At 42.8% G+C, this 23,224-nt stretch overlaps 1 protein-coding gene across 3 annotated transcripts; it reads left to right on the top strand.

Annotated features, from left to right (window-relative positions):
* The first annotated feature begins 180 nt into the window (after positions 1 to 180).
* Positions 181 to 22,096, top strand: cep131 (centrosomal protein 131). 3 transcript variants are annotated; one of them, XM_030399788.1, is made up of 30 exons: positions 181 to 325; positions 1,297 to 1,493; positions 1,686 to 1,780; positions 4,141 to 4,252; positions 4,749 to 4,876; positions 5,275 to 5,379; positions 5,594 to 5,773; positions 5,875 to 5,992; positions 6,104 to 6,220; positions 7,080 to 7,272; positions 7,410 to 7,504; positions 7,596 to 7,724; positions 7,829 to 8,021; positions 8,505 to 8,602; positions 8,739 to 8,918; positions 9,030 to 9,221; positions 9,521 to 9,658; positions 9,778 to 9,903; positions 10,066 to 10,182; positions 10,408 to 10,437; positions 10,860 to 10,962; positions 12,196 to 12,397; positions 13,526 to 13,633; positions 14,364 to 14,481; positions 14,662 to 14,736; positions 15,313 to 15,455; positions 15,838 to 16,015; positions 16,108 to 16,304; positions 17,985 to 18,045; positions 18,158 to 22,096. In XM_030399788.1, the coding sequence occupies exons 2-30, from the start codon at positions 1,308 to 1,310 to the stop codon at positions 18,227 to 18,229; spliced, it is 3,789 nt and encodes a 1,262-aa protein (XP_030255648.1). In that variant the 5' UTR covers positions 181 to 325; positions 1,297 to 1,307; the 3' UTR covers positions 18,230 to 22,096. The 3 variants fall into 3 exon arrangements, with proteins under 3 accessions (XP_030255648.1, XP_030255649.1, XP_030255651.1); XM_030399789.1 differs by lacking the exon at positions 10,408 to 10,437; XM_030399791.1 differs by lacking the exons at positions 7,080 to 7,272; positions 7,410 to 7,504; positions 7,596 to 7,724.
* The last annotated feature ends 1,128 nt before the right edge of the window (positions 22,097 to 23,224 follow it).

Raw genomic sequence — 23,224 nt, 5'->3', positions numbered from 1 at the left:
TGTCACTTTGCCATCTTTGCAAAGTCAACCAAACCGTTGCTCGAGACACGCCCCTTGGAAGCTGCACAGTAGACAGACAGCAGCGCCCAGCCAATCAGATGCACGAACCAAGAGACAATGCTCTCTCTCCACCAATCACAGACGTCGGTGGGCAGAGATTATCTGTGTTGTTACCACAGAGATGATGTTACGCGTTATTTGGTTCCCCGTATTTGTCCACTGAGTCAACGGAGTACTTTCGCTGGGTATCAGGGGACTGTGTTGGGAATTAAAGCCGTGAAAGCGTACTGGAGCTTATCAGCGATGGTACCATCCAGCATCTGAAGTAAGTAGTTACCGCCGACATGCTTTTTTCAGCAACCAGCATGTTTTTGTTGTTGATGCAAGAGACGTTAAAGACGTGAACTGTTAGCTAGAAACGCTGGCTTTAACAAGACTTCATTTGAAAACCAACCGTTTTTATTCGTCTTCACGAAGAACTTAATAATGATTGGAATAGAGTCTTTACTGCTATCTTAACCGATACGATGATTTGATTAAACAGTCATCGTCTTCTAATGACGTTACTCTGCAAAACATCCCGATTTGCAGCAGTTGGGATAGTCAACAAGGTAACGTTATCAAGGGCTACAGTTAGTAACGTTAGTTGGTAACGGTCTAATAATTGTGCTAGCTTACTGTAAGGTTGACGTTACCATAAGCTATATAACTAGCCAGTATTATTTTGTTAGTTGGCTAACGACAGCTGTATTGTAGCCCCAGTGTTGTCTCATACGCACTTTAACATTGGATATCATAAATGTCATGCTTTACAGTCTTTATTTTTTATATGGGAAGATGGTAACGTTAGCTAACAGAGCTAACATACACCTGCCACAGTGTTGCAGCTATGGTATTATTTTGTCAAGAACAAGCAAATGTTTGAGAGGAGCTTTTTTTGAAAGGTGTTAACATTATTACTTACAGGTATAGCCTCGTAGCCTCAACAAAATTGCATTTTATTTGGGGTAACAGTTATAGTCAATGAACTATCATGGTTCGTAGCACACAGTTAAAAGCCCCATCCAGCACCTAACAAATGTAAGTACTGTTAGTTACTCATCTACACTAGTTCTTTTCCCAGCTGCTGTAAAAATAGTGAGTGGTTTTGTTGATCGTTACCCTGGGAGACAAAACAGTCAGGGGAAAGTGGCTGCTGTTTCCTCTGTTGTTGTGGCGGTGCCCACTGAATCTCTAGGGAAGTGACAAGTGTGGCCCATCCTGTCTAACATCCAAGCCTGTTTTACTCTCTTCCAGCTTTCCAGAGGATGCATACAACACGCAGCCCTTCATCCATCCCGACAGGTGTCTCAGGAGATGCCTTGGACCTCAGCTTGTCCGGCTCCCAGCTCTCTGTGTCCAAAAGACCCAGCAGTGCATCACCTGGGAAGTACTTCTCTCGGTCTGTGTCTGTTTCTGTGGCGACTGACAGCAGAGGAAAGCGCAACACTCTGGTGAGTAACTACCACATCTGTGCTTTTGTACTGCAGATTATTTATGAGTTGAGATAATCTATCCAAGATGCAGGAATGAGAAAAATCAGGACTGTCACTGAGGTCGCTTGCTTCAGTATTCTCCATACTGATGAGTGGGTAATGTTTGCACACAGATCTTATAACTCAATAACAAGCCTTTTAAATCCACAGAGCGATGCCACCTTCGGGAGCTCCCGCTCCATCAAGAACCTGAGGAGGTCCAACAGCACCACTCAAGTTAACCAGCAGGCCAACATCAGTTTAAGGTACAAACACACACATCCATACACACCTCCTGCTGTAATAACACTGTTACTATTAATGCTTGTAACTAGGGGTGAGAATCACAGTAACCTATGATATGATACAATCCACAATATATTTGCCATGTTAACAATAGAATCATCAGTGATTCTGTGACCATCTTTACATTGCAAGAGAGTCATTTAATGAAGCACACAAACTGCAAAAATGATGTATTTATTCACTGCATTGTGGTGTCAGTTTCACAGAATTTGAAGTGAATTGAGATTAAACTATGTATAAAAACGGCTTAGTGTCTCTTTAACACACATACTGACCGCATAGTGTCCACATCAATGTATACCATCATTTCAGTGTAAAAAGCCATTCATTGGCAATATGTTTAAAGGATGGGTACAACTATGGCTCAGTAAATTCTTTTCAATATGTGTCAATTTAGTTTACAGAAGTTTACACCACATTGAATGATGAAGTAGTGACTCAAGTAAAGCAAACTGTCAGGGGAATCTGTTTAGAGTGCATGCATTTATTAATACAAATATTTGTCACCAGTGTATCGATATTCACATAGCAAGAGGAAGCAGTACAATATTGGGCTTTTGTTCCACCCAAACTCATAACACATTTACAGAAATATGTCAGTGAAAATCAGTATCCCATCTCATGTCTCAGAGACTTTTTTCCTCATTCCTTATCACTGACATTGACAAACTAAACTGCATATAGAACAGTATGTGCTGTTACAGGCTCTCTGCAAAGCCCCGGGGCAAAGTTGCTCTTAAGATTCAGTCAGATCATCAAATGACCTTTATGTTGACATGCATGCTACTGAAATATGAAGGCCGTGTTATTGTAAATGACGGAAAAGAATGTATTTGAGATAATGTGTGTCAGACAGTCTTGTATACCTTGGAACGGCCTCTGTAGCTCAGTTAGCCTGTGTGGAGTCTCTGCTCTTAAAACCAGAGTGCTTCTCTTCAGTGAGCAACAGCTGGCAGCCCTGAAGCTCCAGCACTTCGGACAATGGGAATTGTGGCGCGCCAGCTCCTGCATGATAAAGAGAAGAGGGAAGCTGGGCGGCTGTTGCTGGGGTCGCGGGGTGCAGGAACTTGCTTTGTTCCAGGTTAGAGGGGGAGGGCCAGGGCCTTGAGGTCAGGTTACCCCCTCCACCAGGAGCCAGTGAAAGGAGAAGTGTGTGTGCACGCTCTGGTTCTATTGTCCGGCAGCTGCCGCCACTAACCCCTCCTCTCACTGCCTCTGAGGATGCAGAGCAGAGGGGCTTTAAATTTGAAGACATTCTAAATACCCCCTCCAAGTCCTAAAGGCAGTCAGTGGGTCACTCAGCACCCCTCTCCGTCTCCACTGCTTCCTCCCTGCCATGCATCTCTCTCTTGAAAAGTAGAGGAATGTGCTGCCTGAATAGTGTTGTCAGATAGCTTTTCACTGAGCCAGCTGGCTTCAACCCCCCCCGAAGACACACACGCTCACTTGCACGCTCATTTATAACCAGACAGAATCAGCCTGCGCAGCGCAGGCAGGCTGCAGTTCATTTACCAGCAGAGGCCAAGCCAGACGGGAGGTCACCCTACATCTGTGCCTCATGATGGAGGTGCTGGTGTGTAAGGCTATTTGAAGGATGAATGACAGGCCACCGGGATCAACATATGTATGCACGCATTTACATGGAATCCATAACGGAGTTCCCCCTAGCAGACGGTCAGCTGCCACATACTGAATTCCAGTACTTGTGGGGGAGAAGAGAAGGGGATGAGTCCTGTTTCTGCAGCTGTCATTACAAGATTTAATCACAAAAGCTGCCACTAAAAGCACGACTCAAGGTCCCTGCTTTGTATTTCGAGTTGTTTAATTGTGTGTTGTGCACTACTAGGACCTTGTGTCATGGAAACTGAGCCCAGAATGTGCTTTTCCCCCTCCTAAAAGGACTGATTTAAAATAATCTTCTAGGGTCACTGCTACGGCATTAGCCTTGTAAAGAGTCAGTTTACACAGATTGCAAATTACCACAAAAAAAAGTCATCCTTTTTTTAAAATTCTTTGTTCTTCCAATCAGATTGAGCGTTTTGACGAATATAGCATCTACTTTTTCAGGCATTTTTGTTGTTTTGTTTTGCTGGTTTAATGGTCTGTGTTCGAAAAATGAGAGCTGCTCCCCACTGACAGCAGAAAGAGGCAGCAGGGACAGAGAGAGAAGCCAAAAATCCACTTAAATCCACCTTTTAATCCTAATCATACTGTGTATTTTGTTTCCCTCAGTGACCTTGTGGTTGATGGCATAAAGTATATTGTCGAATTGCTCAATATAAAACAACGGTCCTAACCTGTGGCTGGTTTCTGTCCACAGTCCAGGCCAGAGTGAGGACTACCTGTCACTGTTCGACAGCAGCACAGATGGACGCAAGAAACTGGCCAGCCTCAGCAAGGCCTCACCAGACAGAACCACATGGAACATTCTGGTAAAAAAAAAAGAGAAGGAAATAACTATAACAGAACAAATAAAAACTACAAAGACAGCAAATATACATTACTGGAAGTGTGCTTTTTAAGAAAAAGTGTTGGAGTCACACCTACAAAAGTTTGGTCACCTTTGGTTCTAAGTTTAGATTTTCGAGACAGCCAAGAAGCCTTTGTCATTAGACCTCAGTGGTCTTAGCACAGACAGGGGTCAGCCCTGAACTGTGACGCAGCAGTAGCAGCGGGTGCCTTTCAGAACCACAACTCGTGACTTAGACCTTTGTATTGCTACTTCGGCCTCAGTTTAACAGTTGTTACTCCCATATCCTGATCATCATATTATCTATGCTAAGTAGTGAAAAGGCGTAGCTAATACCGGTTGACCAAGCTTATCAAAAGTGTTCCTACATGTTCAAACATTAAACAGATCTCAGTTTTATGAGTATCAAATTTGACAGTAGTTCAGGGTGTAACCAGTGTATGTTTCCCTCCATACAGGACGACCAGCCCAGAGCTTTCCCCCTGCACTCGAGCGCCCGCAGCACTGGCAGCGTGGACTCTCCCACCAGCCTGAAGAAACGAGAGCCTGGCATCGCCCTGGCTGCCACTTTCACTGCCAACAACAGGTGGGCAGCGAGCACTTGTACTGACACATACACAGACAGTAGTCCGTGTAGAGCAGGGACAAGCCCAACATCAGCAATGTGACTACTTGCACCGCGGCATTCTGGATTTCTACCTTCTTCTCATGTTTCATACCTGTTGATCACAGCAGCTGATACTGCCTTCAGGAATTCCGCCCACACACTGAGAGGTTTTCTTACAAGAAAATTGTGACACAAAAAGATTTGTGTGGGCAGGGTTTGAGAAGAAGACAGTATCAGTTACTGTAGTGCTGTGAAGGGGGTGAAGTGAAAATACGGGCTGTGGCATTCTCAATACTTCACACAAATTGATCATAAACACATGAGGTTTGCTTAGTTTACAAGTCGGAAGTGTCAGTCTGCCTTTATGTTTTCCCCAGGAGCAACAAGGGAGCTGTGGGAAACTCTGTCACCACCATCCTACACAACAACTACTCTGACAAACCACTCACGCCTAAGAGCTCCAACCAGAAGCCGTCCTTTAAGTATGTCTTGATATTAACATATCTGCTCACCTTATATGGGTTAGAAGATTTATTAGGTCAAAGCCAATGAAATAGACATATATTGACCATATGTTTTTGACAGCCTTCAAAATAATCGCTATCATGTTGTGTCATCTTCAGTAAAACTCATCTCATTTGAGTTCTAATATTTAGGGGATTGTGTGTGACATTTCCAATCGTATTTTTATTTCAGCAACATCCTGAAGGCCACAGCAAACGACGAGGTGTCACTAGAGAACGGTTCCCTGACTAAGTCTCAGAAAAATTTCTCTTCAGTCTCCCCCACATCCAACAACAGATCTCCAGTGTCGGCCCAGCTCAGCAGCCCTGTCCTGTCTCGAAGGAGGGAGGTCACTGAGGAGGAGGCTGAAAGGTCAGACCCACGAAACAGTTACAGATGGCTGCCTTCTTGTTCAGTTGATGTTCTTCTGTCAGTTGTTTTGTGACTCATATCAGTTTCTTTGTGTTTTTAAGGTTCATTCAGCAGGTGAACCAGGCAGCCCTCACCATCCAACGCTGGTACAGACACCATGCCAAGAGACAACACACTAACCAGGCGGCTCTCAAACGCATCCTCGCCAGTAAAAGAAAGGTATCCGTCTGTCCCCAGGCTGCCTCTCATTCTCCCTGGTCTAAACTGGTTTTTATCTTTCTCCCTTTCTATTGCTGCTGCATTAACACTATCCCTGCCTTTCCCTTCTAGGAATGGGAGGAGAGAACAGAAGAGGACAGTCACCAGGAGCAGCAACAGAAGAAGGACGAGGATAGAAAAAGAATTCGCGAAGAGAAAGCTCGTCTGGCCCGCCTCGCTGCCATCCAGGTGCACACATGGGGTTTATTTCCAGTAGTCCACTTCCATAATAGAGACGTATTTTAATTCAAAAGCATCTTTTATATCACACATCTGGCTTATTACACTCTAGGGCCTGCACAATTGATCAAAACATTATCAAAATCACAACAAGTGTAATATCCAAGTTGTGAAAGCTGCAATTTTTTGATAAAAATAGAAAGTCGCCATTAACATGTACTATTGTAAATTAAGCATTGCGTTTTTATTGAGACTCCCAGCCTACAAATCATATTCTCCCGACATGAAGGAACATGCTTAGATCCCAGCAACAATCGCATTACCATTTTTATATTTTTTTCCAGTTCAGATGTAATGCTGAGATTCCATTCCCACTAAAGCATGACTTGTAACACAATCTTAATATCCGTCAAAATAATTGCAAAATGGTATTCAATTTTTTAGATATTATTCAGTCCTAATAAAGCCCACATCTTTAAAATCATCACAAAGGCTTTCTTTAAATAAACTTTAGTCCTGAAGTAGAGATTCTCGTCTGTGAAACTGCTCTTAAGGCTTTTCAGAACAAAGTAAAAAGACCAACAGACAAGCATCTGTATAGCAACACTGCAAACTGAACCAAAACAAAGACAACTCATCTCAGGCCAAAACCCAGTGTAACTCAAAGTATATGTTGAGTTGACACAGTAACCTACATTTGGATCCAAATCTACTTCTTAGATCTTGTGCTTGAAACCCTTTTCAATGCTTTATGACATGTACCCCTGGACATGAAGCACAAATTCAAACATTTGAATCAAGCCTGTTTGTAAACACTTTCCCTTAATTGCAACACTTAATAATGTCTCCCCCTGCTGGTATATTACAGGAGCTGCAACAGAAAAGAGCCCAGCGGGTTGCAGAGGGCCAGCACACAGCTGAGGTGGAGCTGGAAAGCCTGAGGCCAACCGGTGTGGTCGGACGCAAGAAGCCGCCTAGGATTTCTCCGATCAACAGAGGTCCAGCCTCACCGAGCAACAACAGCCCGATGTCACCCACAGATGTGAAAGCTAAGAACACAGGTGTGTATTTCTCTGTTCTGCGTTCTGCGTTCTTTTAACTTTAATTACATTGTCATTAATTTAGAATCATCTTTGTTATGAGATGAGATCAGGATTGTGTTGTTCTAAAAGTATTGATTAGTTTTGCGTTTCCACAGACTCAAATTTGAATGTTGTGGCTGACTTCAGTGAGCTGACTTTCAGAGCCATTTCTCCAGCTTTGTCTAATAACAGAACCTCTCAGTGTTCTCAGGTAAATAACTCTGCATCCTCCTCACTTCCCTCATTCTTTCTCCCTTTATCCCGACATTAACTTCATCCTTTCTGTCTTTCCCCCTTTGCAGGATCAGGAGGAAAGAGGGCAGGTGGACATCTGCTTGGAGCAGCAGCACCAGGAGAACGAGAGGAAACTGATTCGTAAAGAGAAAGCTCGTCTGGCCCGCCTCGCTGCCGCCCAGGTGAACACATCTGATGTGAGTGCCTTATTGAAAACCCTAATTCAGCACTGTTTTTCAAGTGACTAAGTTTGGTTCTCTTGATTATCTAAATAATGTCTCCCCCTGGTGGTGTTTTGCAGGAGCTGCAGCAGAAAAGAGCCCAGCGGGTTGCAGAGGTTCAGCATGCAGCTGAGGTGGAGCTAGAAAACAAGAGACAGTCAGGTGTGGTCGGACGCAGAAAAACGCCAAGAATTTCCCCGATCAACAAAAGCCCATCCTCACCGAGCAACAACAGCCCGATGTCACCCACAGACATTAAGGCAAAAAACACAGGTACGAACAGCATGTCTCCGTAGCATTACACATGAAAACCAAAAGCCTCATATATCCAGCCTTTTTGAAGAAAATCTTCACCCAAAAATGAAAATTCAGTTATTATCTCCTCACCTCCATGCTGATGGAAAGTCAGGTTTAGTGTCAAAGCCCACAAAACATTTCTGGAGCGTCACAGTAAGACAGCATTGCAGCATTCTCCTAAACAACTGAAGTAGCTGGGGACTTGTTTTAGAATGTGTATAAAAACAACTGAAAAAAATATATAATGTCTCCATAAAGCTCATCTGGTGTAATTCAAGTCTCTTGAAACCTAGAGATCCCAGATTAATTTGAAGAGACGTTATTTGCCCCGCCAACGCACAGGCCAGGGGACACTTTTAACGTAGCAGCTACAGTCGATATTTCGGCTCAGACAAGGGTGTTCATTTTTCTTAAGTATGGAAACTCTGTAATGACTTTGCTCCTTTAATGTCTCCACAGACTCCAATTTGAATATTGTGGCTGAGTTGGGTGAACTCTCCAGCTTCAGAGCTATTTCCCCAGCTTTGTCGAATTGCAGAGGCTCCCAGTGTTCTCAGGTAAGTGATTAAGAAACTTTCAACTGCACTTTAAAATCATTGATCTGTAATCCATCGTCAAACTTTAAAAGCACTTATGGCAGTCAAGCAGCTATTTGGTCCTTTTATGAGCATGTTTGTTTTGTCCGTGCTCCAGGAGATCCTGCAGAGGTCAGTGAGTGTGGAGGACCAGCGGCAGGGAGCTATGTCCAGCAGAGCTCAATCGAAAACCACATTGAACGAGCTGCTGGACACCCTGAAGCTGTTAGAGGAAGAGCCGGAGAGGCTGTCAGAGCCAAAGTGTTACCACAAAGAGAAATACGCCTGGATAGATGAGGTGAGACTTCCTCAGTGCTACACGTCTATCATCTAAAGTATGAATAATGTCGTATTACGCAGTATTTAAGTATTAACCGAAATAATTTCATCACTGGGTCTCTCACTAAAGGACGGAGACTCTAACTCTCTGACCACCGACAACCTGGAGCGTCACGGCCAGCTGAGTCACCACCCTGCGCTGCCAGATGGGGGCGCCCTTCTTTCTGAGGCCAAGCTGCAGAGCATCATGAGCTTCCTGGATGAGATGGAGAAGTCAGAACAAGAGAGGCCCCGCTCAGTTACTTCAGGGTCACACAGAGAGGTCAGCATCTGGAGCACACACATTTTTATTTTCTTTGTCTGTTTAATGACCAGTTTGGTTCCCATTCCAATAACTGCCTGTTTTTGAATTTGATTCAGACATGGGACATGTGTTTAAGTATTATGATGATATTTTCCAATAAATAGTGAGGCTCATTTAGCCAATCTGGAAAATATATTAATTAAAATTGGAGCTGGATGGTTTATGAGCCAGTCAACCCAAATAGTCATCCGTGGTCAGATCATGTTAATCCTGTTGTTGTGTCATCTAATTGTTGAATGTTTCCTGTGTGATCTCAGGCTGTGTTGTCAGAGGAGGAGCTGGTTGGTGTCGAGCAGGTGTCTGCCACTGCTGCTGAGGTCACCAGCTCCATGATGAGAATCAAGCTAGAGCTGGAGGAGAAGAAACGCACCGTGAACATGCTGCAGACTGCACTGGTGAGAGAAAGGCACACATCACAGTATCGTCTAATGTGGGGTGTTTGGTCTCGTTAGCTGATGTAGATTCCTCGACCTCAGGTACGTTTATCTTCTCTGTCTCCTCTCCTTTCCATCAGGCCCAGCAGAGGGAGCTGACGGTGAGACATGTGAAGGAGACCGAGAAAGAGCTGAACAGAAACTTCCAGCTCCAGAAGGAACAATATGAAGCCACCATCCAGAGACATCTTGCATTCATTGACCAGGTAGGTCTACATACATACTGCAGCGTAGTGCTGGGCAATGTCAATATTATATCGTCGTTGCGATACTAGAGTATATATTGGATTTGATTTTGGATATATTTTTGGATATCCTGATGTGGTATGTTTCCTTTATGGTCTAAGATGTGGTCTGTCTCTCTGCAGCTGATCAATGACAAAAAGGCTTTGAGTGAGCGCTGTGAAGGAGTGGTGGGAGAACTGAAGCAGGTCGACCAAAAGTACACCAAGAAGATCGCACAAATGCAAGAGCAGCATGAAATGGTGAGATGACACCAATAACCGTCTAATGTTTCCCTTAAGTTTTCACTGCAAAGAACTTCTACTTCTCTGCTTCTGCTTTGCTTCTTGTGTGATCATCTTTTGTAACTTGCTTTCTTGCAGTGCTGCTTTTGTTTAACTGTCTTTTCTTTGTTTTCCCCTTCTCTTCTTCTTCTTCACTGTCTTTCTCTGTCCTTGTCTATATATCTGTTTTTTCCTGGCTTTTAGGTGTGGCAAATTCTGGGTCCCTTGTGCGAGGTAACTTTTTTTTTCTCCTCTAACGCAGTCATCCTTGGCACATTCGTCTCTCTCATTCTACCGTTAATTTTTCCATTCATTTGTCTGTCCCTCTCCACTTCTGTTTGACAGTCTGTCTGCATGTGAGTCTCCTCAGTCTTTTCTCAGTTATCACTAGATTTAGATACAAAGTTTACTTTGCTTTCTGTTATCAGGTTTATTGTATTGCCCAGAATTAGTTCGAACCTTTCTCTTCCTCAGATTACCTGTGTGGGATTTTTTACTTTACTTTTTTCCCCTACGAAGTACCTTCTTTGCTTTAGATAAGACAAATAACCTGCTGCTAGTGTACCTGCGGTCCTCATCCCTACAGTGTCACTGCACTATGACATAAAACCACCATAATTTACCCTCATTTCTCCTCCACGCCCTTCCCTCCACAGGAAATCAAGAAGTTAAAAGAGCTAATGAGCGCCACTGAGAAGATCCGGCGGGAGAAATGGATTGACGAGAAAACCAAGAAGATTAAAGAGATCACTGTCAAAGGTAAACAGAGCCACACCTCAGAGCGGAAACCTGAGATTAAAACATCTTTACCAAAGCTCTGTTAAGATCAGGGCATAAACAGACAAATGTGTGTAATGACCCTGAGTAAGTCCAGTCTGCTTTGGGGCACTTCTTCTGTCTGCTCTTATCAAAATCCTCTACTGTGCGGATTAAATGCATCCTGTAGCAGCAATGTGGCATAATGTCGTCACAGACGTCCTCTTATTATTGTTTTAGGAACACAATGTGAATCTGTGATCTACTTTACACGGGGCAGCTGAGGCGTAACTGTCTGGTCATATTCCGTGTGTTTTTTTTTTTTGTGTGTTTGGCTTAATTAAACAGTCTTATCAAACATTTAGAAGACTTGACAATAAAAGACTGTTTTTAGGGCAGTCAGCTGTTTGTACAGATCAGTCAGTTTACTGGTCTTGGGAAGTACTAAAGCATTTGTTAAAAAAGTTGTTTACAATGTACAGTACACATCGGTTGGGCCTGAGGACTAGCTTCTGCTCATCTCTGCTTAAGACTGACTGGTTGACGCTCTGTTATCCGCTACTAGCAGAACACACCAAAATCTCTGATTGAGGTTGAGTTGCATTGTTGGTAAGCGATTATATCTAAGAAAAGACGTCGGCTTCGATAACTGATTAATGACAGCTGACATGACTTCAGCATTCTGTCAGTGCTCATGTCAGCTCATGGCAGGTGGTAGTTTTAACATGCTGTTGAACTTATCATGCATTCTGCATTGTATCTGTTAGATGTATGAAAATGTTGTTTGTACAGACACTGAGTTAATAATAAAACAAAATATTTTAAAATCATCATGATACCATATCTAGCTGCTGGATTTGCGTTATCCAGCAAGAACAAAGAGGAACAGTTCTGGTTCCAGTAACTTACCATGTTGTTCCTCTGTTTCCTGCTTGTAATAAGCAGATTCAATGAAAAGTCAGTAGGTTGAGCCACTGTTGATGAGGTGTTTGTACAGTCACAGGGCTTAAGAACCCACAATTGTGTGTACTTCTTTGATCAGTAATCTCGGTTTTCACTGATACTAAGAGCTCAAATAAACCTCTTGCCCAACTGTAATTTGACTGATGGATATCCAGACTTCATTTGAATAAACATGACTCATCCCATACTATTCATCCCAGCTGTAATGATTTTGCAGGCCCTGACTTGCTGCAGAACATTAACTGTTTTTTGTTCCTCCTCTGCCTCCCTCAGGTCTGGAGCCAGAGATCCAGAAGCTGATTTCAAAGCACAAACAGGAGCTGAAGAAGCTGCGGACACTTCACGAGGCAGAGCTGCTGCAGGCGGACGACCGGGCGGCTCAGCGTTACGTCCGCCAGTGTGAGGAGCTCCGCCAACAGCTGGAGAGGGAGAAGGAGGAGCAGTGTCAGAGAGAGAGGGAGCTAGCCAAACAGAGGTAGGCTGTCACATCACCATCAGTCATCACTACACTGTACTTATATCTATATATTTTTTCTTTTTTTGATTCTTTGATAATTGTGTATTTCATAGACACTATGAGTATGCAAGCGCTGCACACAAAAATGCACCAATAAACACTGCAGATTAGGGGTGTCATGATTTTAATTCTTAAATAGAAATAATCATAATGAGCTTTCAGTGCTAATCATCCATACAACAGCAGGAGTGGTGATTCTCCAAAGATTATTTTTCCTTCAAAATTGCCTACTTGTGCATGTCAATAATATAGTAAAAAAGACTTGAGATTAAAGACAACGCAGCTAGCTTACCATTAGCCTGCACTTATCCCAACCCGCTTGGCTGAAAGAGATGTTTGGTTTGGTTTCTTTTCCAGAGATTTTTTTATTAATTTGTAACAAACTGAACCTGCATCTTTTGTTCTTTATTGTTGAGTCCCTGAAGGCTATTTTCCTTTGTTGAACTTTAAAATCTTTATTTTAGTTGAATATTACTTGAAGGTGCCGAACGCTAACCTGCACAAAGCCACCAGGATTAAAGCCAAGCTGTTGTTGTAAAATATCCCAATTATTTTAAATTTGAATTTAGGGCTTAGATAGAATGTTAAAACTGAAAAATAGGATAAAGTCATGACCAAATAAAAAATGTACATGACCCTACTGATGATGGCAGCATGCAGCCGGCTGTAAGAAGATCATCTAAAGTCTAAAGTAAAGGAAAAACTAAACAGGAAGCAGTTTTAAAATAAAGGTCTTAGTACAAACCAGAACGATGGCTATCAGTCTTCACAGTTTATTCAACATCTACCTCATGACCATGTCTACATTAATGACATTATGCTGCCTGTACTGGCAAGAGGGCAGCGTGACCCAAAGAGAGACAGAGATGACATTTTTCTTGTGTCCATAGTACATGAAGAATGATCTTGCTCCATTGTGTTAATGAGTCTGTTGGAGTAAAGGCTGCTAGCATGTGTTTCATTAATCAGTCACATGTGTGTTTGCTCTGCCAGTTTGTAATAATTGTAGTGTTTATGTACATTTCAGCAGCCTGTGTACAGTCACATTCAGGTGTGTTTGTGCGTGTGTCTTTGTTTATGTATCAGATATGAGAAGCAGCTTCAGGAGGAGGAGCTGTCTTTGCAGCAGCAGAGGAGGCGTCTCTACAAGGAGGTGGCAGATGAGAAAGAGAGGCTGGCTCAGCTTTCTGCAAGGTGAGGTCAAAGGTCAGCTGTCCGTCTCATTCCACAGTGAACGTCTGAAGACATAATTCAGAGTCGTCTATCGTGAAAGAGACATCTCCAGAAACTCACTGTAGTCTCCAGAATTAGAAGCTGAATCAGTGGAAAATCACGAGAACACTTCAATGTGTTCAGCCCCGTGTTATGGTTTGGCTCCAGTCTAGTCTGGTAATGTTGGCACAATGTTGAGGAATTTTTACTGGAGCAGCTTTAGAGTAAGAGACGGTTATTACAGAGTAGAGGAACTGTTCCTTTAATCCCCACCATCCTGCTCCTGCTGAGTGTTTGTACTTGTAAGTCTGTCTCCCCTACAATCTGCAGTGAAGCTAAGACACATGTCGCCCCTACAGATTTTATTTTTCTTAAAATGGGAACCTATCAGAGTTCTCCTTGTGTTATGTGGCAGCAGTAGCAGTTTAATGTAGGCAGAAGCCTAAACCAACATTTTGAACCACTTGTAAGCATGGAATTATCAAAGTCTTGCCAAGACAGTAAAAAGAGAGTTACAATAATCGAGGCAAGAGGGAATAATCATCTTAAACTGAAGTTTAGCAGCATTGCTCAGCTGGTAATAAAAGGAGCAAATCAAACAATTTGCATGCTGGTCAAGACTCGGGCTGGCTCGTAAAGACACTTCCGATTATGGAGGGTAGGTCCAAAAAGGAGGAATAAAGAGATGTACTTCTTTGTTTTTGTGTTTCAGGCAGCGCGCTGAGCTGGAGGACCTGCGGAGGCAGCTGGAGGACAACAGCTCTCTGGCTGGACGAGCCCTCAGAGAGGAGCTGGACAAGACCAGAGAGGAGCAGGAGAGGAGACATCAGGTGATGAGAATAACATCAGAATCATTCATTTTCACACTTCAACACAATCTTCAAATATGTTGTCACAGAAGTCTGTTAAGTATCTGCACCTAGAGCAACATCCATCAGATATCTAAGACAGTTTGCGAGAGCACTATATGCTCATTGAATTGTATTTTGTTGTTGTTGTTGTGTAACTAGCTGGAGATGAAGGCGTTACAAGACCGTTTAGACATCGAAAAACAGACCTGGGAAGAAAACTACAAGAAAAAAGAGGTTTGTTGACATTCTGTTCTGAGTCTGTGGAGCCACTTTCTTCTTTTGTTCACAGTTAAGTGTGACATTCACAGAATACCTTGTAAATATTTGTTCTAAGATTTCTAGTGTTTTGAGTGCAGCCATTTAAAATACAAGACGATAAACTTAACTATCTGTGCAGGAAAAAAGCAAATAAAAACAGGAACTGAGCTAAAAAGGGTCTTTTTCCATCGTATGTTATGACGTTCTCATGTGGCGTATTTCCATTTCTCTGGAGTGCAGAAAAGTGAGATCAACTGGTTCTTTCCAACTCTACTTAAATGTAATGTGGATGAAACCCTCAGGATGTGGATCACCTCTAATAAGGAAGTACAGGGTCAATAAATGAGGGGTTTTTATGACAATATTAAAACTGTGAGTGAGCCAAGCAGGAACTTCTACTGTGGAGATATTTGTTTTTAGTAAAGAATTAACCAATAAGCAATTAACGACAGATGTTTTCTGTACCTGGGTGTGCCAAGTTTGCCAATATTCCCATCTTATAGATATGTGTGTGTTGAGTCAGACAGTCATGTGTGTTTTGTGTGTCCACAGGAAGTGTGGCTGCTGAGTCGTGAGCGTGAGCTCAAAGAAGACCTGCGACGAGAGCGCGACAAAGAGATTGAGCTCGCCATCTGGACGCTGGAGGAGGAGACGAGCAAGGACAAAGAGGAGTGTGAGAGGGCGGCTGACAACAGGTGACACAACACTTACACCCAGTTCTAATGTTTACCCTTTAAAGGGACTGTTCAGCCCAAATCTAAATTACATATTTTTCCTCTCACGTGTCGTGCTATTTATCCATCAGATTGTTTTGGTGAGAATAACCGTGTTTTGAGACAAATGTTTCTACTTAACTACACCTGCCAAATCTATCACTGCACAGAAGCAAGCGTGCATCTACTCCAGTACAAAAAATAGAATATTTTCTTCTTCATCCGTTGCACTAGAAAATCATTTTGGATGTGCATATTGTTCCCTTGTATTTTGCAAATCCCAGTTGCACAATTGTCTCTTCAGCTTCGCCAAATGTTTCAAAAGTTTTAATGAGCACTAACCACTGATTGACACTATTCACAGGGTGAAGCGTGTAAGGGAAAAATACGAGTCTGAGCTGAGGGAGCTGGAGCGCTCTGAGAGGTCGGCTGTTGAGAAACAACAGGAGCTGAGGAAGCAGCAGATGGAGATGGAGGAAGAGCTGATGAGACTCCAAGCACTGCTCAGACAGAGAGAACAGGAGACCAAAGACATCACTCAGGTCAGGAGCCAGTCCCTGAAAACATTAAAGTCAACTCAAATGTCAACACCATACAGAAATAAAACGGATTGCTCTTGAACTTGTCTCTTCAGACCAGGGACAAGCTGGCGGATGAGCGCCGCAGCCTGTCGGAGGTGATCAGGCAGGAGTTTGCCGACCGGCTGGTGCTGACAGAGGAAGAGAACCGCAGGATGAAGGTGGAAGTGTCAGAAGTTCGAGCGAGGCTGCGGCTGGAGGTGGAGAGGGTCACCAGGGAGAAGGAGGAGGAGTTGGCTGAAGTTCATCAACGGTAAGATGACAAAATGAACTGAAAACTGAAACAAAGTTTTGGTTGAAGTGATTTGTTTTACACAGGTTCATCCATCTATCCACATAGTTGTCTCTCGCAGATAATTTAAGAACACTTGGATCTAATTATAAAGATGAAGTAAAACCACTTTCTGAGACTAACAGACAGTGTATGGAGTTCTAAAATTACTTCTTTTTTTTTTTCAAGTAATTCTAACCTATTTGCCAGCATGGTAGCGTGTTACTTTAACTGTAATTGGAGATATGGTTCAGATAAATAACCTGAGGAGAATGGGCAGTCTTTGTTTGTGCCTCTTTGTAAAAGAGGATCTGATGAACTGATTTTACCAGTTGGCATATTTTGAAGTAACACAGCACAACTATCTGAGAATCACCATCAGCAATATAAAACTTATTTGTGCATGAGGGCAAGGGGTTACAGTAGATAAAAGTTAATGGAGGCCAACTGGCTCTTTACAGTCTGTTCTGTTCAAGGTGTGAAATGGAATCCTGGCACATGTTTTAAACCTGCGCTTCAACATTAATAAAAGGTGGAAAGTTGAGCGGTCCACTAGGCGCCTGCTTTGCCAATTTCTCAAAGAAGAGAAATCTGAGGAGAAAGGATTGTTGGTGCTATTCTGAAGATGACCTGATTATTGTCAACGTGGGATTCAATGTGGCTTTTAATGTCTCTCCAGAAGCAGATTTTTATATGAGCAGTTTATATGACATCTACACTTTATGTGTGTGTGATGTTGTTTGATGTTATAAATCTCATTATAAAACCACTGGCATTGATTTGCATCAGTGGAAAGGCTCCAGTCTAGAGCTGCAACTATTAATTGATTAGTTGTTAACTACTGAATTAATTGCCATCTCATACCAATATCTTTGATATCATCACATTTTTTAAATAAAAAGGGGCCAGCTACTCTGAATCTAACTTCTTAAATGTGAATAGTTTCTGGTTTATTATGACAGTAAACTGAAGACCTTTGGGTTGTGGACAAAACAAGACATTTAAGAACTCTTTTGCCTTTTTTTGTCATAAGACAAAAATGTACAGTGTGCTAGGTGGTCTCTAAATACTCTCTGGCTTCCACGTCCGCTGTCCGGGACAATCTTTTAAAGAAGGCCTTTGAAAAAAAAGGGAAAAAAAAAAAAGGCGCAGTAAATTCCTGAAACAGCTGGGCACTGTAATCTTTTGCAAAAGTTATTCGAACTGCAGGAAATAGTACATTTGTCTCGGACTATTTTCAGATACAGATTAACACACTTTTGGTGTTTTAGTGAGTATTTGGGGCAGCTGGATGGTGTGTGTGAGATTGAGTCGAAATAGATTGCAGTGTTCTGGTGATGAAGAAACAAGTCAGTCAGTGCAGGAATGTGGTTGCAGTCATTGATGTGTGTTTAAAGTGTTTGGACAACAACAGAGCTCAATGGTACATGATACATTTTGGGTTGGTGTGTGTCTTTTTAGAGGATTTCAGGGTTTTCCCTTGATTTATCCATTGATGCCGAAAATCAATCGATGTTGCAAATATGTGCTAGTTACTAATTCAGTCCCTGCTTGGTGTTTGCAGATGGGAAGTCGAAAATCAAAATCAAACTAATTTATTCTTAATTTTTGTTGCTTAAAAAATGGCCCCTGTTTAATGTCATCTTTTCTGTGATTTGCCAGAGTGAAGGCGGCCATCTTGAAGAAGGAAGAAACTGTCAACAGTCTCCGGAAGCAGCATGAGGTGAGAGGCCTGAAGAGCGTCTTTCTCACAGGCCATGATCAGTAAGAAAAGAAAACACAGTTGGGGAAAGATGATCGACAGCATGTATAAACATCTTTCTGTCCTCTGATAGGCTGCCCTGAAGAGGGCAGACCACCTGGAGGCTCTGTGGGAGCAGCAGAGGAAGCAGCTGCTGGAGAAGTGACTGACAGGAAGGCCTGGTTCCATCTGTGTGGACCTCTCCTCTCTGCCCTCCATCGTCCCCCACTCTCTCTGCTCTGAGCCCCCACCTGATGTTGTTTTCTCCCCTTTGGACGTTGTTCCTGCCGGCAAGACTGAACCTGTGGAACTTCAGAGGGTTGAACAAGTGACTTGTCCTACCTCATTTGAAGAATACAAAATGGGGAAATGCACTGGGCCCCACTGTATAGCCCCCTCCAGGCATGAAGGAGCGTGTTGTGTTGGAACTTCCCCAATTTAAATGCCACAGACCAGGTGGCACCAGATGAAGACTATAGGTGGACTGGACCCATTTTTCTTCCTCTTCTTTCCCTCTGCTGCAGTTGCCGTTTACTGCAGTTTATGTGACCCCCCCCCCCCCCTGTATTCTGTGGGAGCAGGAATGCCTCCATGTTCCCCACAGAGCTGCCACAGAGAACAGTTCCAGATGTTTCTGAAACCAGCCTGGGCCTGTGCTGGCGTAAATTGGGAGAAAATGGGGGGGTTGCAGGACTCATGGATCAGTCAGTGTCAGAGCTACAGTAAGAGCTTCTGTCTGTACCAAGTCTCTGGTGCCCCCTTTTATCTGTTGAGTTATGTGTTTAACCCCGGTGCCCCCTTGAGGTGAGAGCTAATTACAGGCTCTACAACCTCTGCCTTGCTGCAGCTCTGTGTCCAGCTCTGAGAGGTTTGTTATGTGTCTTACACCAAAGTTTGGATCCGACAAAGAAGTCAGTAGTAATGTACTAACTAGGGGTGTCACGATTTGGATTCTAAATTGAAAATCAAAAGCAGGATTGTATTTTTTCTTCTCTCTCCGACCCACCTGCTTGCATGCGTCTGAAGGAACCAAAGACGCTTTAAAAAGGACGCGGCTAGCTTAGCCACAACCAAAAGCTGTGCTTACGGACACTCATGACAACATTCAGATATCCTGTATTTTTGAGAGCACGACTGATCCACCATTTTTGGGGCTGATGGCGAAATCGGGGTGGAAAAATGAAATGACATCATAGCATAGTAATTTTCAACTTCCCCTGGAATTTAATAATTATACATAACCCCAACCTTTTTTTCACATTATAATCTCCCTCTAAAATCACACAACATATACGCCTATATCAGTATATCTGTGATAGGGTCAGCCAATTGGCGATAATATTAAATATGAATCAGGTTCTAGCATCCTTTGTTGAACTCTAGAAAATTTATTACTGTTAAATAGTGTTTGATTGTGCCTCACCCTAACCTCCACAAAGCCAACAGGATAAAGTCAAGCTGTAAAATAGCCTTATCTTTTGAACAGTTTTTTGGGCAGGAACCCAATGATCTGTATTTCTTTGCAAATCCAGATGCAGTAGTCCAACAATGGAATAGCCGTCTGTGGTAAAAAAGAAAAAAAGGCTGTTAAAAATGTAAAAATGTGTGACTGAAAGCAAAAGCAAATTGTGATACACCTTTGTGTCGAATCTGTTGATCTTTGCAAACCCGGATGTCTAACAAAGGCATTTTTGTCTGACCCGATAAATGTTTAAATCGAGAATCGAATCGTGGATCTGAAGAATCGTGACACCCCGAGTACTAACACTGGTTACAGACTGAAGTTAGAATGCATGTAGAATGTTGCTAGAAAGACAGATAGGATGTGTAGGAAACTTGAAGGAAAAGGAGAGAAGAAAAAGCAGGATGCCCGATGGCATGTTTGAGGTCAAAGACAGATGATCGCAGAGAGAAAGATTCAGAATGTGAGGAAGAAGGAGAGGGATGGTGAGGTTGGAGGGAGGAGAGAAAGAAGGAATGCGCATAGAAAATGTTTATAGGATTAGGAGAGCCGAGCTGGGACAGAGTGGGCTGGTGGGAGGGTCTGTGGGGCACGAGGCATGTGACCAGAGCTATGTGAAAAGCCATATAGTTTTTGGGTTTTTTGGCCCAGCCTGATTCAGAGGCTGCGACAAAAACACATCAAACTCAACAGGCGGAGGAGGCCTGGAGTCACACACACACGTAAACTATCTGTGTTTGGATACTGCAGCCAAAAACTCTCAGCACTTGCAAATTTGCATTTCATTGTTTTTTTTTTCTGAAACGCTCCTTCTTCTTGTCTAATTTCTTATCCCTTATAATGATGGGAGACATTTGGAAACCCCTCTCACACACACAGAAAGTCTTTGTGGATAAGATTTCACTAAGAATGGTCCATAGCATGAGTTAGTCAGGGGTGGTTTGGGGCGGGGGAGGCTGTAACAAGAGTGTGTCCTGCAGAGAGAAACTCTAAACCTGAAAGTGAAGCCTGTTATTGAGGTGCAACATGATGTGAAAGACCACACTCTGATTGTAAAGGCCCCGCTGCCACCAAATTAGACCTCGGATCACTAAATATTTATTCTGATTCTCTTTATTTATTCTCCATTTTAGTGCTTTTACGTGTCCACAGAAAGGGTCAAGGATGTGAGGTCCATCAACACATCAAGTGTTTTTATTCCGTTTGCAAGAATGCCTAACAGTTAGTTGGCAGAGCTGAGAACTGCCATAGAAACACTTTATAACTATGCCATTTGTAGATGGTTTAAATACAGTATGTCAGGTTTTTCTGACATGGAAGTTGTCCGAGCCACGATGTAAAGGGTTCATATGAAGTGTAACGTGGAGGAGAGAGGGGGTTAATGTAGTCTAGCTTTATAGGTAGTGTAGTTTCTGACCTCAGAAGTTTTAAAGGAACAATTAACCCAGAATGAGAATTCAGTCGTTATGCACTGACCTCCAGGCCGATGGAAAGTCAGGTGAGGCTTTGTAGCCCACGAGAATGCAGTGCAGTATTCTCATAAACACCTGAAGTAAATCCCAAATTAATTTCAATACATGCCATTTACACCCACCAATCTTCGCTGTAGCTGCTCGGCTAAAAGCATCGACTTCTTGATGAGGCTGTAAATAATGTCTTTTCGAATCAATCTGGGGGCTGTCTGCTTTTGTTTGTTTTTTGGGTTGTTTTTATGTTTTAAAAAGTCCCCAGCTACTTCAGTTGTTTAGGAGAATGCCGCAGCGTTGTTTTACTGTGAAGCTCAAGAAATGGTTTGTGGACTACTAAGCTTCACTTGACTTTCCATCAGCATGGTTGGGGGGGGGGGAGGAGATAATGACTAAATTTTACATTTTTGGTAAAATTATCCTTTTAAATTTGAGTGAATGTCACATCTGCCAACTTGCTAACCAGCAAACCAAATACTTAAATCAACTCCTCATAGAAAAAATATAAGATAAAATCCCAGATTGGAGTCTTTCAGGGAGACAGAAGTGTGTCACACATCACTGTGGGATTCACGGTGACTGACTGAGCTTCACTGTGAGTCACTCTGTCGGTGTGGAGGCCTGCAGGCCCGCTGGCTGCCTCTCGCCGCTCCGCTGCTGTTGGCACAACAGACGGGGCTGCTGGCCTCGAACCCGGGAGGGCGGCCATGTGAGTTGGCATTCCTCGCGCATGCCCGTCCTACAAGTGCCAATGAGCCTTGTGAGCCTTTGTGTGTGTGTGTGTGTGCCACCATTCCTCCCAGTTTGACCTGAGACGACCCTTGCGTGTCACATACATACTCACATGCACAAGGCACCGCCGTTTGTTTGTTCTTCTCATGTTACTTTGCATACAAACCATTCCAGCTGTCATCGGTTATTGTTCTGATTATCTACATGTGTATATAACATGTGTATCTACATTCTATAGATCTTGCACAACCTGTTTCTGATCGTGTTTTAGTCTAGTTTTTATTGTTACTCACGCTGAAGGTTGAAAAACTGTGAAGACGATGGTGACTGATCAGCACAAAGAGAATAAAAAGCAAAGATTGTTGGGAAGACTCACTGTGTTCGTTGTTTCTGTTCACTGTGGGAAACAGACAATTGTTTGCTTGTTTTTTGTCCCCCGCCCTCCTGTCATCCCGCGCTGTCTCAGATCGTAACTCATGGGTTTGGAGACAGCGAAGAAGTGTCTTTAATCATGTCAAGTCGATGCCCAGAGGAATCTAAATTATGAGCCAACATAGCTGTTGGTTTGGAGCCTGAAATGACTTATAGACCGTATTTCTTAAGTGTTTAAATGCGTATTTAATTTTCTGAAATATCTGTAAACCAATACTTACATACTTAAAGGAACAGTTCACCCAAAAATCCAAATGCAGTTAGTATATTCACAGCCCAACAGTATTAGTATACTCTCCTAAACAGCTGAAGTATTTGGGGATTTGTTTTAAAATGTCAAAAACAAGGTAAAAACTACAAGTCGTAGAGCGATACCTCCACCAAGGCCCATCAGTCTCCTTAAATTCAGTCCAGCCTAATCCAGTATCTAATATTTCTTACATACTTAAAGCCTTCTCCAGTGTATTTTGGCATTTTTATGTTATTTCACATTTTTCCGAGTCCTTTCCTGACAGTGTTGATGAGCCACTTTGTTGGCCACATACTGTATTTTCTTGGCAAATAACTTCTTGTGCTCAGAGGAACAAAATTTAAGCTCCTAAATGTGTAAATGAAACAATGTTGTACGACTATAGCAGAATCTGGGAATCATGTGTCATCCTCTAATCTTGGTTTAAATCTGTTATAAGAGTAGCATGGCTCGTCGAAGAAATAGGGCAGTGCGTAGGGGATTTTTATTTGGATCCTTGTCGGATTGTACTCCCAGATTTTTTTCCACCAAGAACCCTGAGAAATCAACCAAAATGTCACAAAACATCCTCTGATAAAAATGTAATATTCTTGGCGAAGGTAAAAAAAAAAAAACCAGCTCGTCAACGTAATCCAAGTCTCCAGAAGCCATGATATCCTTAATTGATCTGAAACGACAATGTTTAAACCCTCGATGCGTGGTTGAGCTCCAGCCCCCACATCCATATCTTCACTACAGCTGCACGCTAACGCTTTTATCTCAGCGGCTACGGTGAAGATTTTGGCTCAAAAAGGTTTAAATAACGTCTTTTAAAATCAG

Source organism: Sparus aurata, chromosome 20 (genome assembly GCF_900880675.1).
Source record: "Sparus aurata chromosome 20, fSpaAur1.1, whole genome shotgun sequence".
Lineage (NCBI taxonomy): Eukaryota > Metazoa > Chordata > Actinopteri > Spariformes > Sparidae > Sparus > Sparus aurata.
This window is presented reverse-complemented; position numbering and strand designations above follow the sequence as displayed.